General features: G+C 38.8%; 1 protein-coding gene and 1 long non-coding RNA gene across 4 annotated transcripts; one reads left to right on the top strand and one right to left on the bottom strand.

Moving 5' to 3' along the window:
- Positions 1 to 5,972: 5,972 nt before the first annotated feature.
- acvrl1 (activin A receptor like type 1) lies at positions 5,973 to 26,890 on the bottom strand. 3 transcript variants are annotated; one of them, XM_036591069.1, is made up of 10 exons: positions 26,149 to 26,890; positions 18,322 to 18,393; positions 15,306 to 15,539; positions 13,601 to 13,782; positions 13,219 to 13,318; positions 12,957 to 13,103; positions 11,131 to 11,406; positions 10,669 to 10,866; positions 8,788 to 8,918; positions 5,973 to 7,195 (listed from the first exon to the last, which is right to left on the bottom strand). In XM_036591069.1, exons 2-10 carry the CDS (start codon positions 18,389 to 18,391, stop codon positions 7,049 to 7,051), a joined length of 1,485 nt encoding a protein of 494 aa, XP_036446962.1. In that variant the 5' UTR covers positions 18,392 to 18,393; positions 26,149 to 26,890; the 3' UTR covers positions 5,973 to 7,048. The 3 variants fall into 3 exon arrangements, with proteins under 3 accessions (XP_036446962.1, XP_036446960.1, XP_036446961.1); XM_036591067.1 differs by having other exon boundaries at positions 13,601 to 13,785; XM_036591068.1 differs by lacking the exon at positions 26,149 to 26,890 and adding an exon at positions 18,516 to 18,760 and having other exon boundaries at positions 13,601 to 13,785.
- Positions 9,370 to 11,241, top strand: LOC118822173. Its single transcript, XR_005008422.1, has 3 exons — positions 9,370 to 9,621; positions 9,752 to 9,817; positions 11,135 to 11,241. It is a non-coding gene; the product is annotated as an uncharacterized LOC118822173 (long non-coding RNA).
- Positions 26,891 to 27,778: the final 888 nt, after the last annotated feature.

The following is a 27,778-nucleotide window of genomic DNA, read 5'->3' on the forward strand; positions in this document are numbered from 1 at the left end:
AAGTGCTCACTAGTGAGGGGGTATTAAAGTGGGATTAGTAAGCCCCCATTAGTTTACTCTGACCGAGGTGGGTAGTAACTACACTTTCTCAGTCCTATGTAGCGCAGCTCTGAAACTTTTTGACTTTCCAGATGACAATACCTTTGTTTACTAAGTCTGCTTGCTTTGCAACACAAACCTTTAATGGTTTCTATGATTTATTCACATATAAAGGCAAAGTTTCTGTTTAATACATTGTTAAGACAGTCATTCAGAGCAGTTTATCATTCTAGAAAAACTTAGCAGAATTGTTCGCAGCAGTAGTGATAGGAACCAGACGTCTGGTCAGACAGCTACCTCTCTGAAAGTTGTTAGGAAAAGCCAGTCATGGAAGAGAAGTACATGCAGGCCGTTTAAAGCAAAATAGTGCCTAAAGATTTACTATTGCTCGTTTATCCACATGTACATACAAAAGACACATGTACGTTTTGATAGTAAATAAAGTGCCTGTATTTGCATTGTACCCATCACAGGCCCTGGTTCCTATCACCACCACTGTAAAGAAATCTGAAATGTTTCTCCACAATGAAACATTTCACAACGTCTCTGAATGACACTTTACATCTTAAAAGTTCAGTTATCGAATCTACAGAGAGGTTGAAAAACCGGTGGAATTCCCCTTTAAGTCACACTGGGTTCCTGTTTTGGGGTTAATTTCATTCTGTTCTGCTGGTGACAGCACCTGGCCTGCTTTGCATTTACATTTTATTTCAAAAGGATCCCAAAAAGAGAACAACAACATATACGACAGTTACTTGGGGACTATGGTCCACTGCAGTTCTAGAAGAAACAGTATTTAATGAGTTTTTTAAACTTTTGTTTACGGTTTTCTCAAGTTGTTTTTTATACATTTTGTAGATTTTTTAAGTTAGCATTTTCTCTATAGAGGACACAATTAACCCTTGTGTGGTGTTTGTTTTTGTTACTCAGTAGTCTGGTGGACCCACCACATTATTATTTTTTTAAATCAATACAGCCATAACAATTTGTGTAAAAATGCCAGATGTTTAAAATATTACAGGTGTCCAGCGTAGGGCTCTCCTTTAGCAGCTGTAGCCAGTCGGCAGCCTGTCCATGTTGTCCACCCTCACACACACACACACACACACACATATATATACACATACACACACACAAACTAACAGCAGGCCATGTAGGAGGAGAACAGAGTGAAGAGACACAGCACCTCCACACTTTTATTCCCCGCAAGTTCATCCCAACACCACGTGTAATATAAATTTGTAGGGGGTGAACAATGTGAAGTCACTGATAATGTGTTATTTTATATGTTCTTCACAGAAAATCAGCAAAGGCCACAGAATATGGGGTAGAAATGAAAATGGGTTCCACAGACCCGAACACCACACAAGGGTAAATATGACATTTTTCTGCAAAATTTTGTGTTCATTTAATCATATGCTGAGTTTAATGTATTGGTGGAAAAAAGCTAAAATAAAATATTGGGCTTCATTCATCAACCGTTCTTAGGAAATTTCTTCTTAAAACAGACTTACGTAGTTTTCACGAAGATTCTGACATTCACCAATGTTTTCTTACCTTGGATTTGTTCTTAGGTAAGAACAGAATCTACACAAACCCAAGAGCACTAAGTCGCAAACAATTCTGTGGTTTAAGAACACATCATGAATTTGACGTAGACTTTTTCTCAGGAAGAAATTGAAGAAAAAACAAGATATTGGTGAATGAGGCCCATTGTTATGTACCATGACCTTTGCACATGCCGTGTTTTATGTTTTATTTTTTCCCCCAAGATGTTATGATGTAATAAACAGTAATTGTGCATGAAAATGTGCAGAAGTGTGCTGTCTGTAAAGGATTTGTTGACTTATTTTCACTATTTCACTATTGAAAATTAGCAAAGCATGTCATGTGGCCATATGACTGAATATATGACACAGATTTCTATGGTTCATTTTTCAAATATAACTTTTTTACTGGCTGTCGCACCAGCCCTCTATCAAAATAAGCCCCAAAACTGCAACCTCTAGAGCAGGGGTGCCCAAACTTTTCATCCAGGTGGGTGGCAGCGGAGGGGCAAAGCAAAATGTTTGCAGTTTGCTCAGGGCTAAAAAAAATAAAACAATATACAAATAAAGAAGGTGGGTAGCCTTCAAATCGCAATTTTAAAAATGCATTTTATAATGTTACACTTACTTTTATTACTAAAATACTTCAAAAATAACATTTTAAGAGGAAAAAAAAATGCTTAGTTACACATAGTATAAAATTTGTTTTTTGGGGGGGGGGTTCTCATAGGCCAAATCAAAAGTTGTCATGGGCCAACTATCCCCCTTGGGTCACTCTTTGGGTAGCTGCTCTGGAATTTACCCAGATATCTAGTTGTTATCATTGACTGTGATTACAAAAAAATATAGCAAATGGAAGACCCTCAGACAAGAAGCGTGTATCACAGTATATAAAGTTATAAATTCATAATTAAGAGTCACATTTCTTTGTCTGTATCTGTTTCTGTGCTTCTACAGCTGATGACCTCTTGTCACCAGCACAGAGCAGATTTCTGAGAAGCCCTTTCTTCTTGGAAGCTCTTCCATGGCGTTTGTCTTCAAATAAAAGCTTTAGACAAAGTCCTGGAGAGGATGGGAGCAGAATTGCCTGTGATGTGGTCCAGCAGATGATGTTTTGTCAGTTTATCCTTTTCTGTCCACTGCCAGGGGCCGCTAGCTATGGCTCTGGCGCCAGAGTTGTCTTAGTGAGAAAAACCCTTTTGTGGAAGCATGAGCCTGAAATGAGCTTAGAGAGCCCCTGCGAGCAGTCTGGAGAGCAGGCAGGACACCCAAAGAGAGCCATAAGCTTGTCAATGGGAGTAATAAGTCTAGACCTCTGGTCCTCAATAGGAAAAGATTAATTACAACATATGCCAGTAACAAAGATCTCCTTGTTGCAGTCAAATGCTTTGCACTGGGCTGCGAAAAGTTTAGCGTTAAAGGTATTTTGAACATATCAATGTAGAAGTTGTTTTTCATTCCAGCATCATCTGTGGGTGGCGGGGCAGTGGGGAACCTTGTGATTTTCATTTTGTGCTACAAAAGAGGCATTTGATACCGATCCTTATGTCCCTTCACTAGCCAGTTGACGCTAGTGGACCATCTACTGTGGAGATTGAGCCTTTCCTGCGCACAGCCTCAAACAAAATATATAACCTAATTATACAAAGATTCCTTTCAAGTTACCCTCAAAGCGAAGGGTTATACATGGCATGTGTTGCAGATATTGGTTTCTTGGTCCTGGTCCATTGTTATCATTAGACTACTTGCCTTCGCCTGATTTCAAAGTAATCTCGTCCCTGCATTGTCTCTAAAGTGGGGTCGTATCTCGCTATTATCAACTTGTCAAATTTATCTGCATATTTCAGCTGAGCGTTCACAATCTGAAATAGGAAAAAGGCTATTTTGAAATGTCATATCGCTGTGTAGAGGGCCATCACAATGGAATCAAGAGTGTATGAAATGGTCTGTCTGACATGGCAGGGTATAGATACTCTACACAGCGCCCTACACAGTGTTAAAAATATCCCCCCTCCCCACTCCCACTGACCCACCAGACAGACTGGGCTTTCGGAGGAGAATTATCTCCCCCAAAGTCTGCTCGAGCACCGCCACAGACGGACAGATATACTGAGAACAGACGCATGCGAGCACAGATATAGATAAAGCGGCAGACAGAAATCAATGCCCATCCCCTCACTGACTCATACAGTGCTACTCTTTCACCATCAATGGGAACTGGACACTTGACTAATGGAACTGATTGGGAGACGTCACTAATGGGACCTCATTTTTTTCCAATGATGACTATTCTGACTGAAAAAAGCAGGTTATCAGCTTTTACATCTACTCACTCAGGGTTCAGCACTTTTAATACCATACTAAATTAAAAATGAACATTTAAAACAGTGAATTTAAATCAGAATTTAAAACTGTATAATCAAAACAGCCTTCCATCTTTTCTGATGCTCATTTGCCAATTTTGTGGAAATCACTGTCAGTGATCAAAACTAGGCAGCTGGGTGCATCTAATCAGAATAAAGTGGGTGGAGAAAGGGGAGAGGGCTTATGTAATGCATGCCCCTAGTACGAGTTATTAATTTTTTTCAGGACACGTTTCTGACATGATTGCATATAAGATAATCCACTTGCATAAGGAGGAGGGATGTCACAGGAAAATAAGTGGAAAAAACTGGAGTTTCCAAAACTGGAGTTCAAAACTACCATGACTCCTAACTACCATGCAAGACCTGGCAGACCACCAAAACTGTCCCTATCTGATACACGGCACTTAAAGCTTTCATCTTTGAGAGAGAGGAGAAAAATCAACCTACTTCACATCTGAAAAAATCCACAGGTGTTTCTGTCCTTCCTTCCACTGTGAGAAGACAACTCAACGCTATGTGTCTGAAAGTATGTATAGCTGTCAAGAAGCCTCACTGAGAAAAGAAAAATAAAAAAAAGAAGAAATTTTGCGAATCAAACAAAGAAGCTGCTGGAGTTCTCAGAATAATGGATTGTCCACCCCAGAGTCCAGACCTCGACATCATTGAATGTCTATTACTTGTATCGTCATAAGTAGAAAATGCAACCAACTTCTAAGACTGAATTTTGGAGGTGTGGAAAAATATCCAGATTTCTTAGAAAACCTCAAAATAAGTCTCTTGAAAAGAATGGAAGCAATAATGAAGGTGAAGGGTAGACACACTAAATACTGGAAAAAAAATAGCCAAAATCAGCTAAATATGTTTTTACATATGTTTTGTGATGTTGAAAAACAAATAGCTTGTACTAAATGGCCATTTTGACTGGAAATTAAATAAATGAAGAGTGGTCTCTGACTTTTGCATCCTGCTGTATATAATTAAACCTTTATAGAATCAAGATATTTTTAACATCTAAAATATTGAAAACTAAATTTTAGTGTTCCCCGTGACCCAGAAGGATAAGTGGCTTAGACAGTGGATGGAATTTTAGTATTCAGCTGAAAAGAAATTCAATTGACAATTGATCACAATTTAAAGTTGTATTAAAATCTGAATATATGTGTATCGTTTCACCCCTGCTACTCATACCTGACCTGAGTAGCCTAATCTGAATTTAGCTACTGTAAGTGTATATAAAGAGAGCATGGTCTTGTGGCCTTGTGTATATGTGTCAGTACTTGCGGGCAGCAATTTATACGACAAATCCCCTCATTTGGCATTCACATTTCCATGAATAAGAGATGTGAGACAGGGTAAATATAGGTCTTCGTGAAACTCTATCAGGGAGGATGCATTCAGCATTGTATCCATGAATACTACAGCACTGAGGTGTGTCTTGGTTACCCCCCTGGGATATCAGGTCGTTCAGTGCCTTTCTTATTGTTTTGAACAATGACATGATGCACAAACACTGCATGTACAATGAAAGACAAATGGATCAGATTAAAACGTAATGGATTCCTGATCACCATAATAAGCCTGCTGAGACTATATTACCTTTAAAAAAAAGCATGACGCCGGGAGCTGCTGAGACCAGTTTGATGCAGAACGAGGTAATAAAAAGCCACAGAAGCTACTGACCAACACTGAAGCTTCTGATGCCCCCTAGTGTTTAGAAGAAGCCTCCACACTTTTGCTCCTAAGGTCAGTTACATTCTGGGTCAGCTGCACGCTAAACTGAACTGCGTTATCAATTACCAATTTATCAATGAATATCAACACTAATATAGGGTTAGGCTTAATCTGGGTCTGGAACACCAGCCTGTAGAGTTTAAATGAAATGAACATTAACTAATGCATTTCAAAACATGCAGTATTCATGAAATGTTAGATTCTCTTGGTGGGGCCACCATTAGAGCTCATTTGCTGAAAACACTGTTAGCCTCACAGTTCAGGAAATATAACACTTTATAAGAAACAATTAACTTAAATATTGTGTAGTTTTATTTCTCCTTTAAATACCATTACTTGGAGTGAGAGTAATATTCATGTTCTGTGCAAAACAATAGTAAATAATTCTTTTAAAAAAATAATTATGAAAAAATATTTAAAGAATATGATATAAAAGATATACTACATGAAAACAACTTTGGGTTGAAACATACTATTTAACAATAAAATACTATCCTAGGTTCTCAGTTTCAATATGAATATTGCGTGTCGTCACTGTCGGAACAAAATCTTGTATCTCTAAAATGTAACTTTATAGGAGAAGGAAAAATATTTTTCAACCTATAATGGAAAATAATGGAATAAGATTTTTTCCAAGTAACTTTGGACCATTTCTGTTGGTCCGTTTGTCAAGGAAAGTGAACGCACTTTAAAGGGTAGCTTGGGTTTTCAAATCATGCAACAAAGTCAAAAATAACGAAAAATGGAGATACAAGGTTTTTCAGTGACCTAAGCAATGTAAGTGTTATCACTGCAGTGCTTATTCATGGATATATGCTTAAAAATGTCATTCCGAAGGCTTTCGGAAAAACTACAAAATGGTAAAATACACATGTACAACATGACGTGAAAAAATAGAATACGTACAGGGCGGCCTGTTCTAAGACATTAAGTATTTAGCGGAGGAGGAAAACTTGCACGAAACTCATGAAGGAATTTCAGGAAACTCCTCCACTGGGAAGTCCAGTATGGCTCATATCCTGACAAACACATTCATAAAAACACTGACAGAAAAACACTCGCAATTTGCTCGACCCTAGAGTGCTTTTCGGTTGGCTTATGGCTCACTTTCACTCATAACTGAGTCACCATGCTGATAAATGTGGTAAATCCTTCAACAGCGGCAATATTGCAGTCCCGGGAAGAAGCACAGCTGTGGGCTTCAGTCAGTCCAACAAAGCTGTGGCCTCCTCGGCTGAAGCGCAAGAGAAGAACTTAGGATAGAGGCTATTGTTAAAAGGCACATGAAGTGAGGATGGAACCCGAACAGTTTGAAACACGGCACTTGGGTCCATCTTAAGGTGCTGTGTGTTAGGAACTAGAGTTCTAGACATCCACTTTGAGTTTGTCCGTGCTGCCGTCCTGGTCCTGGTCCAGCTTTGCCAGGGTCTTACGCACACGTAGGGCAGTGAGGCGAGCTGAGGGGCTCTGGAACCAGCACTCCTTCATAATTTTAGCAATGGTAGACAGGATCTGCGCACAAGACATTATTGAACAATGAGACACATTCGTCATGAGTTTATTGGCTTGACATGAAATCTGGTTATGCATGTAATGGGTATGACTTAATAAGTGGATTGTGTTCCTCTGCTCTGTTTGGATGTGGGAGTACAACAGCGCAGAGCATTGTTCACAGTTTATGTCAAAACAACCACAGCAGCAATATAAAGCTAAATTGCTTTTTTCCAGAAAGCTTGAACAGTTTTCATGTGAGCAGTTGTGGAGAAACATTCATACTGAACTGTATTTTGGAAGAAAACACTGACTGGATGATTGTTTTTTGACAGAATTAAGTTATGCTGCTAATACAGTTAACTTTGCACATCTACTCAGGACTGCACTCTTTGCACAATTCACATTCTTATGCATTTTACTGTCTGCCCCATACTGGCCCTTATTCATCAAGATTGCAAAAAGATGAGTGCAAATGGGAGAGCATGGAATGACATACAAAGTACTCTGTGTCTGATTCATGAAACTGTCATCAGAATGAGCAGAGATTAGAGCGCCGTCGATGAATCAGCTTCAGTGCATGGAAAGAAACGGATGCACGCAAGTTTCTGATTGACATATCATTTGCACGTGGCATGTCCCCAGTTACAAATATATATATAATTTACATAAAACACTCTAATTCATGCAGATGTTATGAAGGTGGGCCAATAAAAAAATAATCAAAGCATTCTACAGGCTCATGAGCCAATGGTTGTCCTCTTAGAGGAATAAAGAGGAATTCCAGCCTAAAACTAGTTTTTAATATGTTATTGGGTTTTGTAGTTTTCTGGGGCAGCACTGCATCCTTTAGCCTCATAGGTTTGACAGAATTCATGATTTTTTAGCATTTTTGTCAATCAGTGCATAATGTAAAATACATCACACAATCATTCCCTACTGCGCTCTACAAATCCTGACTGCTAACCTCTGATTTAGAGGCAAAAATACACCAGTGGCGCTAGCTTGCGTTGGTGATGTAGCACTACCCTCATTCTCTTCAAACTATTTTTTTTTCCTGGTTGAAGGAATAATTGAGTTGAAATATTAGCCAGCTAGCGAAAGAAAATTAATAACCATCTATTTAAGGATTCTTGTGTGCACATTTATTATGACCATTGTTATTTTCTATATTTATTGATGCTGTTGATGATTAATAACAATTTTGATGATTTAACACTAAATCAAGCATTTTTACACTCAAATTTCCATGCACTTTAATTAGACACGAGTTTCATTATACAGGCACATCAAGAATGAAATTGATGAATAACAAACCTGTCTATAAAACTTGCGTTTGATACAGAGATTTGTTGTAAATGCGATGAATAAGGACCAATGTCTTGTTCTGTGTATGTACTGTATTGTAAATAGTGTTGTCTTTTGAACCTACTGTTGAGCATTTATTTTAAGTTAGTGTTGTCCTCTACTGTGCCTTGCTTAACTGTAATCTATGTGGTCTAAGTCTTGGTCACTTGTACTGTGTGGTCCTATAAATACTGGAGGAACATCGTTTCATTTCACTGTACACTTGTATATGGTCAGGATGACAAAGGTCTTCTTGAACTGCTTACCGGATGAGAGTGCAGCCTGTTGTGAAGGCAAGGCCTGTACTGGTCCACACACACCACTTTCTTCATCTCCTCAAAACTGGGGTCAGAGGGAACCACATCGAAGAAGGGCAGACGGTATTCCTCTGTGATTCCTGCACAGAAATGAGGAATTTTGCAGCACATTTAATCAATGTTTGCAGTCACCTACAGTCAATGTTGCCCCTGACAAAAGGGCAGACATTTGCTGAGACTAAAAGTCAGTCCAAACCATATCTATAAAACAGCGGTTTGGGTTTTTAAGAAGTTTGAAACAACTAGTAGTCTTGTGGGAGGCAGGCTGGACAATATCCAGAAAGCTTATGTTCATGGGGCAGCTGACATTTTGGGGGAAAAGAGCAGAGAGCAGAATTTGGTATCAGTAAGAGGGAGTGAGGCTATAATTGTATATCCTGTACTGCGTGACATGAGAAAGAATGAGAAAGACATGCCTTTTCAGTTTGGCAACAAATCTACTTTAAATGATGATAGAGGTTGCAAAAAAGCTACAAGATTACAGGGGTACATATTGTTTTTCAGCGTAATCGTTCATCAAGCATGGTGTTTGCAGATTTGTGTGTGTTTGAGAGAGAGAGAGAGAGAGAGAGAGAAAGAGAGAGAGAGAAAGAAAGAGAGAGAGAGAGAAAAGCATCTGGACTCTATGAGGGAAAGTGCTGACACTAGATAAGACTGTTTATAACTGCTAGACTGCTAATCGTGGGTGGATAGTGGAAACAGACACAGACAGAGACAAAACGAGAGGGCGGGTTGGCAGGACAGCAAGACAAGGGAACTCTGTGGAGTGATGTGAGAAATATGGTAGATATTTCCTTTACGCTTATCGCAATGGTATGATGGATGATTTCTTAGTAACAGAACAAATGACGTTATTCATATACTTACGAAAGTGGTCTCAAATAGACTTAAAGTAAAAAACTATCTATGTCAGGATACTACTGGAGAGTGGTGAATAGCTTTATTACATTCATCCTCTGAACAGTGAGGACAAGGCTAGGTAAGTAATCCTTGTACTTAAATCAATATCTAGAAATGTACAGTACAAAAGTCAGAGACTTCTTTAACTTTAAGTCAAAACATTCCTTAAGTACAAGTTGTTTTTTTTCGGTGTCAGAAAGAAAAGAAAACATATTTAACTGACAATTACACAAAAGCCTCAACAACTAAATATGATAACAAAATTTTCAGTATTTGTGTCCACATTTTATTACAGCTTCCATTCTTTTCAGCTGTTAAAGGAATCTGCAGGGATATTTTTCATCATCTCCAACATTCACTTTTAGAGGTTGGCTGGATTTTTTGCTTTTCATGGTCCAAGTAATCCCAAACACATTCAGTGAGGTTGAGCTTGATTTCCTACAATCTTTCAACTATAAAAGCTTTAAGTACTCTTTATCTGATGGTGACAGTTTTGGCGATTTAGCATGGTTGTGAGGATTCTCAATTTCTTATTATCATTTTTAACAGATTTGGAAACTTATTTTCCTTTAACATTCCCCTTCCTTATGCAGGTGGATTGTTTTACATCTAATTTCTTCAGAAAAATCGCCTGAAAATTTAACAACTTGTACTTAATGGATGTTTTGACTTGTAATTAAATAAATAAAGGGTGGTCTCTGACTTTTGCACTGTACTGTAGCTTATGTGTAAACTTTACAAATGACTACCTAAACCTTGCAGTAACCCTCACAGATAAGGTCTTACAGAAACAGTACCTTAAAGTGGCCATTAAGTTCTGGATCCACTTTTTGGACTTAAATCTAGCCTTGGACTAAAATACAGTTTCTATATGGTTTCTGATCAAGTCTCAGAATAGGCTTAAATCCTAAAATCCAGTCTAGTACCAACCATTTACGGTGGTGCGACGGGTTATTTCCCACAGAACGAGGCTCAAAGCCCAGATATCAGTCTGCTTGTAAGACTCAAAGATGTCCACACGAATGCTCTCATCCAGGACTTCTGGAGCCATGTAGCGCTTGGTGCCCACTCTTGGGTTGTTCCCCACATCTAAGTAGTCGTTCGATAGAGAGTGAATGACTGCCAGACCTAGAGAATCACAAAGAGAATCGCCCACCAGCGGGTAGTTCAGTATTTTGCATTTGATTTCATTGCAAACCCCAATAACATAAAATTAATCTATTCTAAACAGCTGGTAAAAATATAATTTGCCACAAACAGCTTTAGTTACTGACACTTGGTTTTGTAGAAGTGCTATAACATTTAAACGTGTGTTTACTAATGGTACTCACTCCATGCCCATCCAGATAAGTTTTCACAAATGAGATCTGCCTATTTGAACCCTTCACTCACCCAGGTCAGCGATGCAGCACTGGCCGTTCCTCTTCACCAGAATGTTGCGGCTCTTGAGGTCACGGTGGGCGATGGCAGGCTTGCCCTGGGTGCCAAGGATCTCCGTGTGCAGGTGCACCAGACCACTGGCCACGGACAGGCACATGCGCAAACAGCCCTCAGGGTCCAAAGTGCTGTACTGCAAGAAGTCGTAGAGGGAGCCCAGCTCGTGGAAATGAGTGACCAGCCAGAGCTGTGTACTGGAGTTCTTGGATGTCATGTCTGATGCAATAAAACCTGAATGTAGATAGGAAGACTAGTTAATGCACAGATTATTCGGCTTCCCTAGGGGTGCCCAAGTCCAGTCCTGGTGATCTACCTGCCTAGATTAATTTCAACCGCGAGCCAGTTAATGAAGGCCTTTACAAGTATCTGAAAAGTCAGATACTAACTAAACTCTCCAGGGGGATAGATCACTAGGATGGGACATGGGAATGCCTGATTGAGGGTATTTGATGTTAACAAGGACAGAGAGTGATGGATAAAAACACCACTCTTACATACAGTGTTCAAAAGTAGTCTTGGGACATTACCTAAATACAGCGTATGTCTTGTTTATTTATGACTTTCCAAGTTAAGGTTTTCATTTATTCATTTATATCTGTCAGAAAAGTTACAACAACTAGCAATTATGATCAGGTTTACTAAAGCTGAATTAGTTTCAACAGATTAGTTACAACAACTAGCAATTATGACCAGGTTTACTAAAGCTGAATTAGTTTCAACAGATTAGTTACAACAACTAGCAATTATGACCAGGTTTACTAAAGCTGGGCCAATACTAGACAATTTTTTGCCTGATTTTTACCCTGATTTGCCTCTTCTGACAAATTTTCACAATCTGAAGCAAATTTCCAGGTTGGGAACTCAATCTGAAGAAATTGATGAAGTGGATGATGTGGTAGTGTGAGAGGAGAAACAAGTCACTCTTTAGCTTTCCGTTTCAGCTCTGAAGAGATTGAAGGCCCTCTGATATGTGTGTCAGTGATTCAAGCAACAGCCAATGAAAGAGCAACAAGAGTGGAGAAAAAAGGTGCAGAGACATACCTGTACTCTGCCACGTGAACAGCGGGGAAAGGAGACAGAGGAGCTGCTTGTGGAGCTCAGAGAAAATAATCTCTGAATTTCAAGTCAGCAGCCAGTTTGTAGTCATTTTTTTCTCCAGCTCTGACTGTGATATATTTGTGTTTTCACTACACTTGCTGGGTGTGCATGAAAGCCCAAAGAGGTCCAGTCCAGTTTAGCTTTGTTTGTTTCATGTGATAACGGGGGAGATGTGGGATTTTGAGTGCTTTTCATAGCCAAAGCTCCCTGTGTGTGATGCTCTCTGTTTTTTGTAATGTGTTGGGATTTTATAGTTGTGTTGCGTGGGACCAGCTCACCTGAAAACTTGCGTAAGCAAGTAAACATACTCAAGCATTAGTGAGACAAACATTAGTGTCTCTTTCATTTATGTAGGTCAGTATTTAGTATTGCATTTATGTTAGTAATTTGTTGCATATTCTTTCTTTTGGTTGACAGCATAAGGTCTTTTAGTCTTAAGTGCATAAGTTTACACAACCAGGCTTGTTAGAGTTTCTCTTTTTGATGGCCAGAGCATAGCAGGTTTTAAACACTTCCTTTCTCTCTCCACCACTTCAGAACATTTTTTACACTTGATTTTTACACATGAGATTCTTCTTGTGAGTGAATGAGTGAGTGATTGAGGTGGTACGCATCTAAAAAAGGACAGAATGAGTGTTTATGATTCCTGAAAAGTATATGCACTAAAAGTAACTGGGTCTCACCTAAGATGTTTTCATGTCGTAGCTGGACAGTGTTGTAGATCTCCGTCTCTCGGAACCAGGACTGTTCATCTCGAGATGAAAAGATCTTTACAGCCACACTCTCTCCCATCCATGTGCCCCTCCACACCTCTCCATACCGTCCCTTGCCTGCCCCAAAAGTGCACACATCATGTTATTAAAGTCTAGAACACATATTGAAACCCATCTAACAGATAGAAAAGACAGCTGCACAGTTAGAACAGAGATGGTGCAGCTCACTCACCAACACATTCAACTAAGGAGATCTGTCGAGCCATGGTCCTCTGCACTAGGTAAGGCAGCCCAGTCCCGCTGCCTGATGTGCAAAACTCATCAAAGATGTCCTAGAGACAAAAAAAAAAAAACGCAAAACAAAACACATACTCTGCATAACTGATGACAAATAGTGATAAAGGTACAAAGAACATGTTCACTGTCATAACAAAACCTTGTATATGTGAAGCAGTAACTTTATACCAGAAGCGAAACAGTGTTGTTTCGTGTATGTTAATGTAATGTATGAAAATATAAAAAACAAAAATACTGTTTTTCAAGGTTTTGATGTGATGATATTTGGCAAAGCTGGAGTTTGTGCATGCTGACTGACTGTGTAGAGCAGCTCATACCCCATAGGTGGGGTCTCCTCCACAGGGCACTTTGAGCATGGAAGGCTCATGCTCTTGCAGATGCTGGTGCTGTCGTCGGGAACGCCGCCACAGCACCAGTCCTAACAACGCTATAAACACCACCAGCACCACCAACAGAGGCACAGCCACTAGCAGGATCACACTGTCTGGCTTACTCGGCTCTACTGGTGCACAAACACACACCATAAATGAAAACATACAAACAAACAAACAAACAAACATCTATATATATATATATATATATATACAGAGAGAAAAAGAAGTGAAGAGGATCTGATCAGGATGTTAATGTTAGTGCTGGACGGAACTGATAAAATTCAACATTATGGTTGTGAATTGTACTAATTATCCAATTATATCATAGATATAAGTTAATACAGTTAGTAAACCCTTGCTTCCCGAGTACTACAGCTCAAATTATATTGGTTGGTTAGATAATACTGACTAATACTGATGGCCCACAGTTTTATCAGTACTGGTAAATATATTGCTGATAATTAACAACATTTTTTGGTTGCGGAATCACCAGAATCTGAACTCATGATCTCCCAACAATTAAATACAAACACATCATGGTTTAAATAACAATAAACATGTAAAAACAAGTATCCAAATTGACGCTTTAACATGTGAGTAATATGTTATAACACACAAACAAAGCTTTTTTGCCATATGAAGTGAACTTGAACTACTGAAAAAGAAGTAAGAAAAGGGAAAAATCTGAAAATTCTGGGTAACTCTGTCCTCAGTGCTACAACATGTGAATGACAGATGTTTGTTTCACTTTAAGAAATGTTACCATTTAAAACTGACATTTCACAACTCACAGCTCCATTAAAGTTACTATATCAATTTAAAATCTGTTATAAATATGAAATTATATCTGTCATACTGGTCAAGCCCTGCTGAGTACTGTCCTAAAGAACATCTTAATTATTTTGACTAGACTGCTTTTTTGCTTTTTTAACATTGTATCCAAAGGAAGCTCACATAACCAAACACAAACAAGATTTCCTACATGGAAACTTACTATTTAATTACTTTTTATGTATTTTTAATTGTTCCTCCAAACAATTTGAAGCATGAAATTAATTACATTTATTGAGAGAAAATAATACTAATGCAGTAATAATTAAACAAGCTGTCTGTCTTATTGTCTGTCTAAATGCAGATTTCTTTATGAACATTATAGCAATGTTAAGAGTATCTACATTTGCTACTGTGCACCACTAGAGGGCAGTACTACTCTGCGAGTCATAGGCAATCACAGTCCCAGAGAGAAATCCCCCCAATACAGAAATTTACACTGATAATTGGCACAGGCAAAAGATGACTGCCGCCATGGGTTTTCAGAGCTGAAACAATACAGCAATTTATCAACACGATTCAAACACATATTACTCCACAAAAAATAAATATCATCGGTTCTCTTCTTAGAAACAAAAAGCCTTTATTTGGCTTTGGAATGGCTGTGGATAAAATATAAAAAAGGATTCTCAATGCTTTTGCTGATCGCCATCCTATAATAAAGACCAGTGCCATAGACATTTTACTTTGTATTTTTGTGCATGCTTTGAACTCCACTCCATAGATCACATTCTTTTTAAGAGTGTATATCCCCAATAAAAGCAATCTCTAATTCACAAGCACATTTTCAGTCAATACGTCACATATAGTTACTAACCTTTTGTGGGGACTGTTGTGTTGGCGTTGCAGTAGTCGGTATTGCAGCAGTGGACATACACACTAGGGATACTGGACACTAAGCACTGTTCACGATGTTCCATCATAAAGCAGCCTCTAGTTACCTGCCCATGGACCATTGTAAAGAAGCAGATATCACCCCTACAACTGCCTGGACTGTCACACGTATGTGCATGCTCACACACACACCACAACATGTCTTCCATGGTTTGGGCTGAGAACAGAGAGAGAGATACAGAGGAAGCCAGAGAGAGAGAGAGAGAGAGAGAGAGAGAGAGATGAGAGAGAAGAGAGAGATAAGAGAGAGAGAGATAAGGACTGCTTAAAATCAGGGGTAATGATAACATACGTGATGATATGTTATCGTCATCAAAAGTTCACTACAGTCACTAGCACACTGTGTCAATAGTGCTGTCACGATTACTTGATTAAAATCAAATGCTTGTTAATAAAATGAATTAAAATTTTAGTTTCAATGAATCAGCCTAGTGATTAGTTTTCACAAGGAGGGGCTATTAGCACTTAAGTCACTGTGCATCATTGAAAGAGAGGAAACCTACATGCGCAGGATGTCACTTAAGCATTATGTAATTTTCATGTATGTAAAGTAAAAGTAAATGTTGCAAATTGTGTATATATCAATGCACACAAAGTAAAAAATGCGCCACTTGAATGTCTGTTAAAGGTTCTAAATGTTTCAAATGTCCATATTTAAGTAGAGCTGGCCTAAGTAGTATTAAACACTGTGTAAGAAGTGAATGTACACCATTGCTAGCTTGACAGTAACATAACAATAAAAACCCCATAGACGTTGTCAGTAAAGTATTTGAAATCTGTGAAAGCCTCTGCACACTGTTATTTTATTCTGCCAACTAATATATGACCTACTTTAGTACAGTAGGTCCAATCCAAACACCTTCAACCATCCAAATCAGTGATCAATTCTAGTTCTGAGCTTGATTTATTAAAACCTTCATTTAATGGCTTCATTTAATCCTACCATAAATCCCAGTTAAGGAAATATACTCTCTTCACTACAAAGGATTTGATGTGATTTTGCTGCCTTTTATCTAAATGCACTCACTGGGCACTTTATTAGGAACACTATACTTATACTGGGTAGGGCTTCCCCTTGTTCTCAAAACAGCCTCAGGTTTTCATGGCATGGATTCCACAAGACGTTGAAAACATTCCTTTGAGATTCTGGTCCATGTTGATATGATAGCATTATGGAATTCCTGGATTTTTCAGGTGCACTTTCATGCTGCAAATCTCGTGTTCTACCACATTCCATTTAAATCTGGTAGCAGGAAAGGCCCCCAAAAAAACAGAACTCACTGTCATGCTCATGAAACCAATTTGGGATGACTTTTGCTTTGTGACATGTAATCCATTAGAAAATGATATGTTGTGGCCATGAAGGGATAAACATGATAGCAGCAATACTTAAATGGACTGTGGCATTCAAGCAATGATGGATTGGTATTAACAGGCCCAAAATGTGCAAAGAAACATTCCCCACATGATTACTCCACCTCCATCAGCTCAGACTCTTGACACAAGGCAGGTTGGGTCCATTGATTCATGCTGTTGGCACCATATTCTGACCCTGCCATCTGTGTGCCTCAGCAGAAATCGAGATTCAACAGACCAGGCTACGTTTTCCCAGTCTTCAACTGTCCATTTTGTGGTGAGCCTCTGACCACTGCAGCCTCAGTTTTCTGCTCTTGGCTGACAGAAGTGGAACCTTACCTGGTCTTCTGCTGTTGTAGCCCATCCGCATCAAGGTTCCATGTGTTGTACATTCTGAGATGCTTTTCTGCTCACCGCAACTGTACAGAGTGGTTATCTGAGTTAAGGTAGCCCTCCTGTCAGCTCGACCCAGTCTGTAGACCTCTCTCATCAACAAGGTGTTTCCGTCCACGGAACTGCCACTGATTGGATGTCTTTTCTTTATTGCACCATTTTGAGAAAGTCCCAGGAGATCAGCAGTTATAGAAATACTCAAACAAGCCAGTCTGACACCAAAAACTATGCAAAATCCATGGCCAAACCATGGTCAAAATCATGAGCTCACATTTTTCCACATTCTGAGGGTTGATGTGAACAATGCCCGAGGCTGTTGACCTGTATATGCGCTGAACTGCTGCCACATGATTGGTTGATTAAATTACATGAATGAGATGTCATAGAGGTGTTCCTAATAAAGTGCTCAGTGAGTGTATGTTATACACTGTTTAGACGGTCCCTTGACTAAATGACTTAGCTGGCCTTCTGAAATATGATGTTCAGCAACATATAACAAAATACGTTTTTAAAACATATTTGGTTGCAGTTCCGCGAATGTCCAAAATAAAATCTTACCGCGCTGTCCGTATCACAAAATGACCAAACAATAAACAAACAAATAAACAAACATCACTCATCACTGCCTTCTAAAGGCTTTTTAGCACCAGTCAGAACTTTTGTTGTTTTATTAAGACCTCTTACATGTCTCAATAAATGCCCTCTCTGAGTTCTTTTACTTACAAGCTTTGCCTCAACCCAACAGATGAGACTCACTCACATTAGATTTATTTGCTTGTGAAAGACAACAACTGTGGACAATAACTGCGATTAGCTAAAATAATTGTGATCAGGCAATTATATGATCACTGTGACAACCCTTGTTATATGTAATATTTAAAAAACTACATAAATATTAATGCACATAAATGTAGCTGATTAGCCTGAGCAGAAGCCAGGGTGCTAAGGGTTAAGTGAGTTCGTTAAAAGGTGTCCTGTCAAGCACAGCAGCCTCAGCTAAGCAGGAAGATACACATTTCCTTTGCTCTATTGTTTCACTGCAAAGGGAGCAAATCTCTACATCTGCACGCTGCTGAATTGCCATCACTAATGCACGTGCAAACATATACACATAAACAACCTACAAACAACAAAAAATAACCAGTGAAGATGCCAACAGCACTGTGTTTACTTTAAACATGCTGCCTTACCTGTGAGAACGGTGTGGATTCCTGAACACATCAAAGCGAGCAGCAGTGAGAGCCTTGCAGCGTCTTCCATCTCTGAAAATAAAACGAAAAAGAACTTAAAAGGCCTACAATACATTTTCGTTGAGTCACATCCGCCAAAATCACCCCCCCATCCCCCACCAACATTCACTTATCTACTGTCTCATCCTGCCCACCTGTGATTTAAAGCGGTTGTACAGATGGCTTGCATGCTATGTGAGCTGGACGTGAAGCCCCTAAATGGACGTGGAAGCCACAGCAGCCCCTGTCCCCACAGCAGAGGAAGTTATGAGTTGGAAAAGCAGGCAGTGTGGGTCCAGTCAGTCTGCCTGCGCTCTAATTGCTACAGTCAGAGTGGGTGGGAGAGGACTTTAGAGCGGGCCGCTGCGCGCCACTCTCCTCTGCCGACACACTGGCTGCTCGGCACGCAGAGTAAATATTGATGGCTATGCTTCCTGCCATTGAGAGGCCGCGCCCGGCTGGCCGGCCAGAGACAGGGGGTTGCTCATTCCTGAAGGTCTGCAAGGCTGCTGGACACGCAAACAACATGGCTGTGTTTTGGTGTTTGATTCATGGGAATAATTTAAGATTCGCAGACAGGAACAATGCTGTCCTGGGGGTTCGGTCCACTTTTAACATTCCATGGATGCAGAAAGTGCATTGAAAAAAGCAATGCACCAAATTTAAATTTACAGTGTTGGTGAACCTGACACTAAATACAAAGTTCATCCAGCCAGGAAATACCGATTTAAAATGTCATTTGCTGTGTACACAGTGCACAGTCGTCTATTAAACTTAGACCAAAGGAATAAAGAATAGTGAGATTTACTATATAGTTTACATATCGTCGCTGTCAGGAAAAGACCTTGAATCTCCAATAAGGTAAATTTACAGGAGAAGGAAGAAATGTTATTAACCCCTTAAAATCTCAGACTTATGACATACTAAGGCTTATTACTTAGTAACTACACACACTACAATGCAAACTAGTTGAGATATTCTTAGGCTATAGAAGTGTGTAGTAAAACTTGGGGCCCACCAGTGGGCCCTGGCCCTTTAAGGGGTAAACTGAATTGTGGACCATTTCTGTCGGTCCGTGCATCATAAAATATTAACACAATGCAAAGAGTAACTGGAGTTTTCAAATTACATGAAAAACGATAAAAAACAACAGAAATAGAGCTATAAAGTTTTTGCAAATACAAAGTTTATCCAGGTTGGATGTAAACTGAAACTAAGCTGAAATGTTACAGTTACAGTAACATGTTTCTGTTGATTTGCTCAGTGAAAATAAATCCACATTCTCTACAGTGAATACACTTCTGCTCATTTTACTTGCTGTTTATTTGCTCAATTGAACACATTGGAGGAAAAATAAAACATAATACGTGGCTTGTGCCAAAGTTGTTTTTTTCAATATGATAAATTTAGAATTAAGCTTGTTCCCTGAGGAGGACATCTAGAAAATCAACAAACATGTCGTCTGAGCATACGACTTTCGCACACTGGTAAAAAGTGATGCACTCAATTCATTTGGCTCAAATGTGTACATCATTTCCCCATGAAGAATATTTTATAAAGTGAATAAAGTATTTGATGTTAGTTCCATTATCTCCACAAAAGAACCTGCAATTTGCTCAATGCAAACCACTATATGAAGCACAGCTCACTACTCTGTCTTAGTCTATGCTCAAAAATGGTTCACTAAAACATCAGGAAGCATTTTTGTAGGGCTCTAGGACTGTAACTCCATAAGTATACAGTTTACTCCTCTGACGTAATGGAAAAATGGAGTCAGCCATGGTGTTTTGAAATAGATGAGTAGAGCTGTTATATTGCACGGGGCTGCACAGTGCTGTTATATATTTAACTAGACTCAGCAAAAAATGCCCTGGTTTACACAGAAAAGGCAGCAACCATATGCTTTAAAAAGCTTTGCTTTGGTGTATTTTTACTCATATTTTGTTTAGAATTTCAACACTGCTTTTACCCTTATTTCTAGTCTTATGTGGATGTACATTGGCACTAGACAAAAATATAACATCACAGCACTTCAAGGCAGTTTCATGACACTCAATAAGCATCACAATATTTATTTTCTGAGATCTGGATAAGTTAGAACAGACAAAAAGTGGTGTCACATTAAAAAATTGATGACTATGAATTTGATGATTTGTATCCAATGTTTCATGTGTTATATAATCTAATAAAAATAACAATGAATATTGTCACATTGCCCACAGTGTTAAAGGTCACACCAAAAGATACATATAAGGCTATGACTCACTTCATTTTACTTTTCATTCAACTTTACAACCATTTCATCTTTACTTGCACCTAGCAAGCAAGTATAAAAGGTAGCAAAAAAGATATTTCTATTTGTTCTTATTGCTTGTGGCTTCTAGTTTTATGCTGCCTCTTACTGTACTTAACAAACGTTAATACTACTGCTGACAGCTGAGAGTTCATCAAAGCACAATGAGTTTCACAATAGTTATCGTAAAAGCTCTCTAGGTGGACTTACTCATGTCTTAGTTCATTTAAACATTCCAGGGTATGCCTAATAGCTTGGTACAATTGTTTCTTTTTGTCTCCTTATTCTCTTTACTGCTGCTGTTTCATGTTAAATGTATCACCATGGTCGTTCCAACGCGTCGTTCCTCACTCAACACCTGGAAATGAGGCTTGACTATGCTTGCTTTTCTTGGAGATTCAAAGTTATGAAGAAGATATATTTGGGTACGTACCAAACTAAATAGTAGATTAGTGTTGTGGGAAATCTGTGAAATCTGTCTGAATAAAAGGTCTATTCAGAAAAGGAAGATCGCTAAGTAGCTAATTAGCAAGCGAGTTGGCTGCTCACAACATTAATGCAAAAATGTTGTTACTGTTTGGTCAGTAAGGTTCCTCTAGATAGCTGTTCTCTACACCAAAAGACAAAAACACTGGGTCATTATATAAAGAACTTTTAGATAATGCTATCAAAGGGTCAGCTTCCTCTCCAATTATTATGAATTATATCTCCCCAAAATCATGGTCTCAATTCCAACAGTCATTACTTCCCAGTTGATGGCGGGAAGCGACTCAGCATTTTGAGGAGTGAAATAGAGGTGAGTACAGTACAGCCCAGATTAGCATACTCAGTCATACATAAAGATCAGCAGTCCTAGATATACAGCTCTGGGAGTAAGTAAAAATAACAGCAGTGTAAGTCTTATGGGAAACAGAGGAGTACTAGAACAGGCTTCCATCATACCAAGGTTTCACTGCTTGACATTTAAAGGGTCAGTAGTTAAAATGAACATGATTCATGTACAACACATATTTTGGTTATAAGGTAACTCAAAGAGAGAGGAAAAAAACTTTTTTTGATTATCTTAAAAAAATATCGAACGAGTCGATTTCCGCAGCGGAATGGCCTCTAAGAGGCCTGCAGAAAGGGGTTGATTTCTAGTCAAAATGCAAATTAAGTACAAGTTATTACATTTTTATTGTCAGAAAAAATGAAAACATATAAAACAGAAAATTACAAAGAACTTTCAATAGCTTTTTTCATTTTTTCAGTATTTTGCCTCTATTAAAGCTTCCATTCTTTTCAGGAGACTTGCTTTTAGTTTTTCAAAGAAATCTGCAAGGATGTTTTCCACACCTCCAAAGTTCAGTCTTAGTAGTTGGTTGCATTTTCTGCCTCTCACAAGCCAAGTAATCCCAAACACTTACAATGCTGTTGAGGTCTGGGGTGGTTCTGGGAACACTGTGCAGCTTCTTCGTTCAATTTGTCAATTTCCTTGTTTTCTCAGGAACAGCTTCTTGACAGCTACACATCCTTTCAGACCCATAGCACTGAGTTGTCTTCTCACAGTAGAAGGATGGACAGAAACAGCTGTGGATTTTTTCAAATCTGAAGCAAGAGTGGAGCTTGATTTTCTCCTCTCTCCAAAAGATGAAAGCTTTAAGGGCTATTTATCTGATGGTGATAAACAGTCACCACCTGTTTTGGTGGTCCACCAGGTCTTGCACAGTAGTTATTAGTCCCATTTTCGCTACATCTTTCAATCATTTTTTAACTCCAGTTTTAGCGACTACTTTATTAATTTATTTTCCTTTGCCTTTTCCCTTCTTTATGTATATATCTCTTCTCCTCAGAAATATCTCCTGAAATATCTCCATTTAGTGGTTAAGTATGTTATGACTGCATACCCACCATAAGCTCTTCCAACCCAAATTCTACACTGTATCATTCTACTAGTGGAGTCACCACAGTTTTGTAAGTTCTAAAAGACTAAAACACATGGCCTTCAGAGTAAAATAATACTTGCACTGAGTTTCCAAAACATTAGACTACTTTATACCTAATGCACACTCATAGTGCTTCTGACCAGCTGTGAGATAAAACATCTGTTTTAAAACCATAGTTGTATTCAGAAGTTAGCTGAACGACTGTAGCATATTTTAAGCCATGCAAGTCTCCTTTGGTCTGTTGCACTAACAACCTGTTTCTAATCACAGTGTGGCTGTTAACTAGATGCACTGCCTAAGTATGGTATTTATAAGTATATGCTGGTATTTATAAATATATGTAGAGCACAAATGTTCATATGTAGAACAGTAGCCTACAAATTGCAGAGGCAAGCAATATGCAAATAAGGCTCTATCAGTCACTTAATGTTACTGTGCACGTCTTGACCAATTACAGATGTTCTTTGAGTGTTTGAATGCAACTGCAAAGACCGAACAGTTTTCTTATCTCAGTTTTCTTACATACTGACTGCACTGACACAGGAATTAATAAAAATAAACCCCCAAGTGACTTCTCTCCAGGATTTTCATTTGAAACCATCGCAACCAACGGTCCTCTCGAGTTAAGAAATACCCACAGGCGCTAAGCGACCAGCGAGTTGGGCGACAAGAGGTGAAACGTCGCTGCCGGTGTGAACGCAGGGTGAACGCCACACGCACAGGTCCAGCTCAATGTTCAGGTCTCAAATACAAAATCAACATTATACTCATGAAAATATATTGACAATAGAAGATGAGTCACTTATATCCTTGGACGACACGTCTCCCGAGTTCGCTTTTAATACTCCTTCAATGCACTCGCAATCATCAGGTTCATCTACTCAGGGAAGGGGTCCAAAGCTCAACCCATGTTACAAAACGTTCTTCCAAGCCTTGCATACAATTACACATTTCCACTAGTGAGGTCTCCAAATCCCCAAATCGTACATAGTGTAGCTTTAACAATCGCAGTAATAACATTTAAAGTCAACAGACCATTCCAAGCGAAAAGTCACTTTGCTGTCCAGATAACAACAAAGTTTTTTTTTGTTCTAGCAATTGAGAATTGCATGCTGCATACAACATTGTAAATGCTTTATAATTAAAAAAAATCTCTGCAACAGCATTCAGATTTTAAGCCAGATGTGCAACATGCTGTCTTGTATATCGCAGATGGGTAATTTGTGGGCCCTGTGGGCTCCATTTACAATGGCAAACAACTCCACCCGTTTGGAATTACACTATTCTCTATGGAGACACTGGTTTTTACATCTGGTTCTTTATATCTATAGTGCTGTGTCTGATCTCAATTCAGATTTATCTCATTAACCACAAGTGAAGTTGAACTTGATGACACATAATTCCTGTTTCTATGTCCCTCACTGTCACAATGACCCATGAGAAGTAACGGTACTTTTGCTCATTGACCTTCCTCTTTTGTGAGGCTGCGCTCCTTAAATGTGAATGCTGTTCTCGTCTGACATGTTCACTGACATGTTCTGTTAGTATAATATTAGAAATACAGCACTGGTTGCTCATATTTCAACATTTAGAGAGTCTGTGTTTACTCATTAAAATGGAGACAAACTTGACCCTCATCTACCTTACGCTGTATTGACTACAAATATTTCTGACCATTATTTTGCTAAAAAACAACATGCAATAGTCAGTCTGGATAAAGCAAAACAGTGGAAATTTTGCCAGCCCTGCCGCATATCTGTGGCTCCATCTGGCACTTCACTCTGCGCAGTGTTTTGACTTGAGTTAGGAAAGACTGGTATGCCTGATTGTATTCATGAGCACAAGCTCTGCCTGCATACAACAGATGTTTAAGAGATATATCCCCACATGTTTGTTGAGCGTGGGTTCCATCCATGTTCTCTCTTACTTGCTATTGTTTGTGAACAAGCACATATGCAGGGTGACAACCATGAAGTTTATCTGAAAGTGTAATACTTACAATGTTTTGTTGTTGTTTATTACAGCCTTTATGATTAATTGCAGTTAATTCAAATAGTTATGCATGATATGAGTCTTTCAAAATCCACTGGTTTGATAAAGCATAGCACTTACTTGCTACCACATCTTATCTATAAGCAAATCAGTGTTGATAGCAAATCTTATTTATTGTAATCTGGCACACATCTTTTTTGCAGGTCTTGTGAAAGCCCTGCAATACAAGTTTGAGACCATGTGCACAGTGGAAAAAGAACAAAGCTCACCTATAGGACATGCACAACTGCGGGAATGTAAATAAAACTTTGCTGAGCCTCCAGCTTAGGCTTAAAGCAGCTTAGTCTTTATGTGACTATTTTATCCAGCCATCATCTCCACAATCCTAAACCCTAATGGTCCACCTAAACTGATGTGCACTGTTTGTATTTCAGTGAATCTCTTTAAGAGGAAGTGTGTACAGTGCCTAAAAGCACACTCCAGTAAAAGTGCTTCAGTGAAATAATGACCAAGCAGAAGTAAAGGAAGCTACCAAAACCAACTTCAGTATCAGGTCAAACAACTCCTAAAAGACTGAATTTCCTACAGAAGTGCAGCTTAATGTGTGCAAGCAGTCCAAGTGCTGAACCACACACACACTATCTAATTATTATCTAAGCTGCTTGTCCTTATGGGTAGGTGAGCAAAATAAAGTTATACAGAAAAACAGGCTAAATTCCTTTTCTCACAAAAAATAGATTTCTGTTTCTCACACAAAAACAGAACAGAATTAGTCATGTTTAACTGGATTTAGTGTAGCAGAGTATCTGAAACACTGTATAAAAATCTCTGTGCTCATCCTCGATCTCACGGTGTTTGTTATTGTTGGTTAAATGTGGCACTACTGGTAGTTTTTCATCTGTTCCAACATATCAAACCTCAGAAAAACTAAATACTGTGATGTAAGATTTTTGAGATGATTGCCATATCGTCCACCCCCTACTATTAGGTCAGGAAAACTCTTCAAGTACTAAATATAGAAGTGCAGTAAAACTTGTGGAGGTTTGTACAGATTCTATCAGCACAGCAACAGGACTGAAGTTCATTTTTAAAACCATTTTGGTCTAAAACGGAATGCTAAACATCCAAAGTGAGAGACGTCCATTTGAACAAACACAACAAAGTGAAATTAAACAGAAAAAACAAGAATTTTTATAAAAAAAAAAAGTTTTGAAAAGTCCAAAAAGCATCACATTTTACTTAATATATATGCAATTATATCCTAGCTACCCACATCTCCATTTCAAAAATGCTCAAAGCAAAACAACCATTAAAAATGCCATTTTTAACGAAACAGCGTTAAAATATCTTAATGAGTCATCATTGTGTGAAAAGTTGAGCAGGCTGACCGTGTGGTGATTGGGAGGCTGAAGTTGGCTTCCTTTTCGCCAGCTTCTTGTTTGAATTTTCCCGTTCCACCTTAAATAGCGCAGCAGCTACATTCTGGCGCCTGAAGCTGAGCCACTAGAACGTAACTGCTGCACCATTTAAGGGGGAACGGGAAAATTGGAACAAGAAGCTGACAAGTTGTGACTTTACCTGCTTTCTCCTCCGGCTCTGTCCGTCACTCCTCCTCTTCCTTATCGATCAGTGAGCAACAAGATGTTCATCCGTCATGAAATCGTACCTTCAGTTCACATATTGTCACTAAAGTGCTCCTGAATGGAAACGATTAAGTTTCTAGCACCACTTTGAGGACTTTAAGGAGGAGTTGCCAAACCACACCACAGTCAGTGCCTCTGGTATCCAGATGTGCAAAAACCACGCCGTATTAGCACATCCTCAGCTTCGCTGACAGACAACCTCGACTTTTAGAGAAGACCATACAGTTACGCCAGGTTTACTAGCTTCTTAACGCCTCGTCTCCAAGTGCACTGTTAGCTTCCTTCTTACGCGAAATATGAAGAAAATGACGTCGCTGTTACCAAAATAAGCTCTAGGGGAAGCGCAGACGAGCGGAGGCTCGGCTAACACGGCTAATCTTCAGCTAAATCTCGAGGTGATAAACGGTGAATTCGAAGCGAGGGCTCCGGAGCACTGCTGGAGGGCTTCCGCTTCTAAATAAACATTCCTCCTCCAGCGACTCCTTCCTCAGACTTCATCTCGATAAAGTACAACCCAGACCTCGCCGTGTTCCTGATTTAAGAGTTAGATTACAGATTCTGAAATACACAGCTGTGTCCCACCCCTCATTGTCTGGCGCTGGAATGCTCTCTCATTGCTGTTTTCCTGTCCCTGACAAACCTTTCATTTTCCCTCTCTCGTTTTTTCCCCTTCACAGCGTGTCGTCTATGAATAGAGGCTGTTGAGTGGGCTTCCTCATGTTTCTGACGACCTTAATATTCATTATGCGCATCTAAACATCTGAAAATTTGCTTTTGGTCGGATAAATAATCACTAAATTATTTTGTAGCTTATATTTAGCAAAAAGTAGAATAATAGATAGGTAACTATTTGCATTTGATCCGTTAGGTGTACTTTTGTGTTCAATTTGTATTTTTTGAACTATTCTACTTTTTACTCTGTCACATTTTAGTTATTAAAGGGCCCATATGCCCCAATAAAAAACAAAGTCTACTTATATTTGTGTGGATTTATTTATCAGAACCATCTATGTTTAATTTTTTACATGACCATTTTCCAGCCTCTCTTAATTCCTCAGAATAAACAGGCTGTTTTTTCGTTGCTGTGCCTTTAAGACTGTGCTATGTAAATGAGCTCTCTTTTTAATTGGCTGCCCTGTATTGTCCCTCTTTCAAGCAGGCAACTGATTCATTACTTGCAACTTCAGCTAAAGTTGTTTGCACTAGTTTTTGTGACATCACAAACACATTGAACTCAGACCAGGATGTTTTCACAGCTTGGTTTTCACAAGTATGAACTGGCGAGTGATGCTTACATGTTACATTAAACTCTTATTACAAAAACGTTAGTGAGTTTTCATGATATGTAGGTATTAATTCCTTTTAAGTATTTAATTTCATTATGTTTTTGTTATTGACTGTGTTGTTTTGTGATTGGACACACCTCTGACTTTGGAGCTTTAGCATTTTATTTTAGACTAAAAAAAAATAATAATAAAAAAATAGAAGAAAAACATCTAACAAACTTCTGCTCCTCTGCTGATAGATGCTTACCTGTAAGATTTTTCATTGCAGTTCTAGAACTT

This window comes from Colossoma macropomum, unplaced genomic scaffold (assembly GCF_904425465.1).
Source record: "Colossoma macropomum unplaced genomic scaffold, Colossoma_macropomum, whole genome shotgun sequence".
Taxonomy (NCBI): Eukaryota; Metazoa; Chordata; class Actinopteri; order Characiformes; family Serrasalmidae; genus Colossoma; species Colossoma macropomum.

What these genes read in the sequence shown, in the direction of transcription:
- acvrl1 (XM_036591067.1), bottom strand. Translation starts at nt 18,391, where the DNA reads ATGGAAGACGCTGCAAGGCTCTCACTGCTGCTCGCTTTGATGTGTTCA. An exon ending in ACGACATGAAAACATCTTAG is followed by an intron (nt 11,407 to 12,956) that starts GTGAGACCCAGT and finishes ATCTACATTCAG; the next exon opens with GTTTTATTGCATCAGACATG. An exon ending in GTGCTGCATCGCTGACCTGG is followed by an intron (nt 10,867 to 11,130) that starts GTGAGTGAAGGG and finishes GTGATTCTCTAG; the next exon opens with GTCTGGCAGTCATTCACTCT.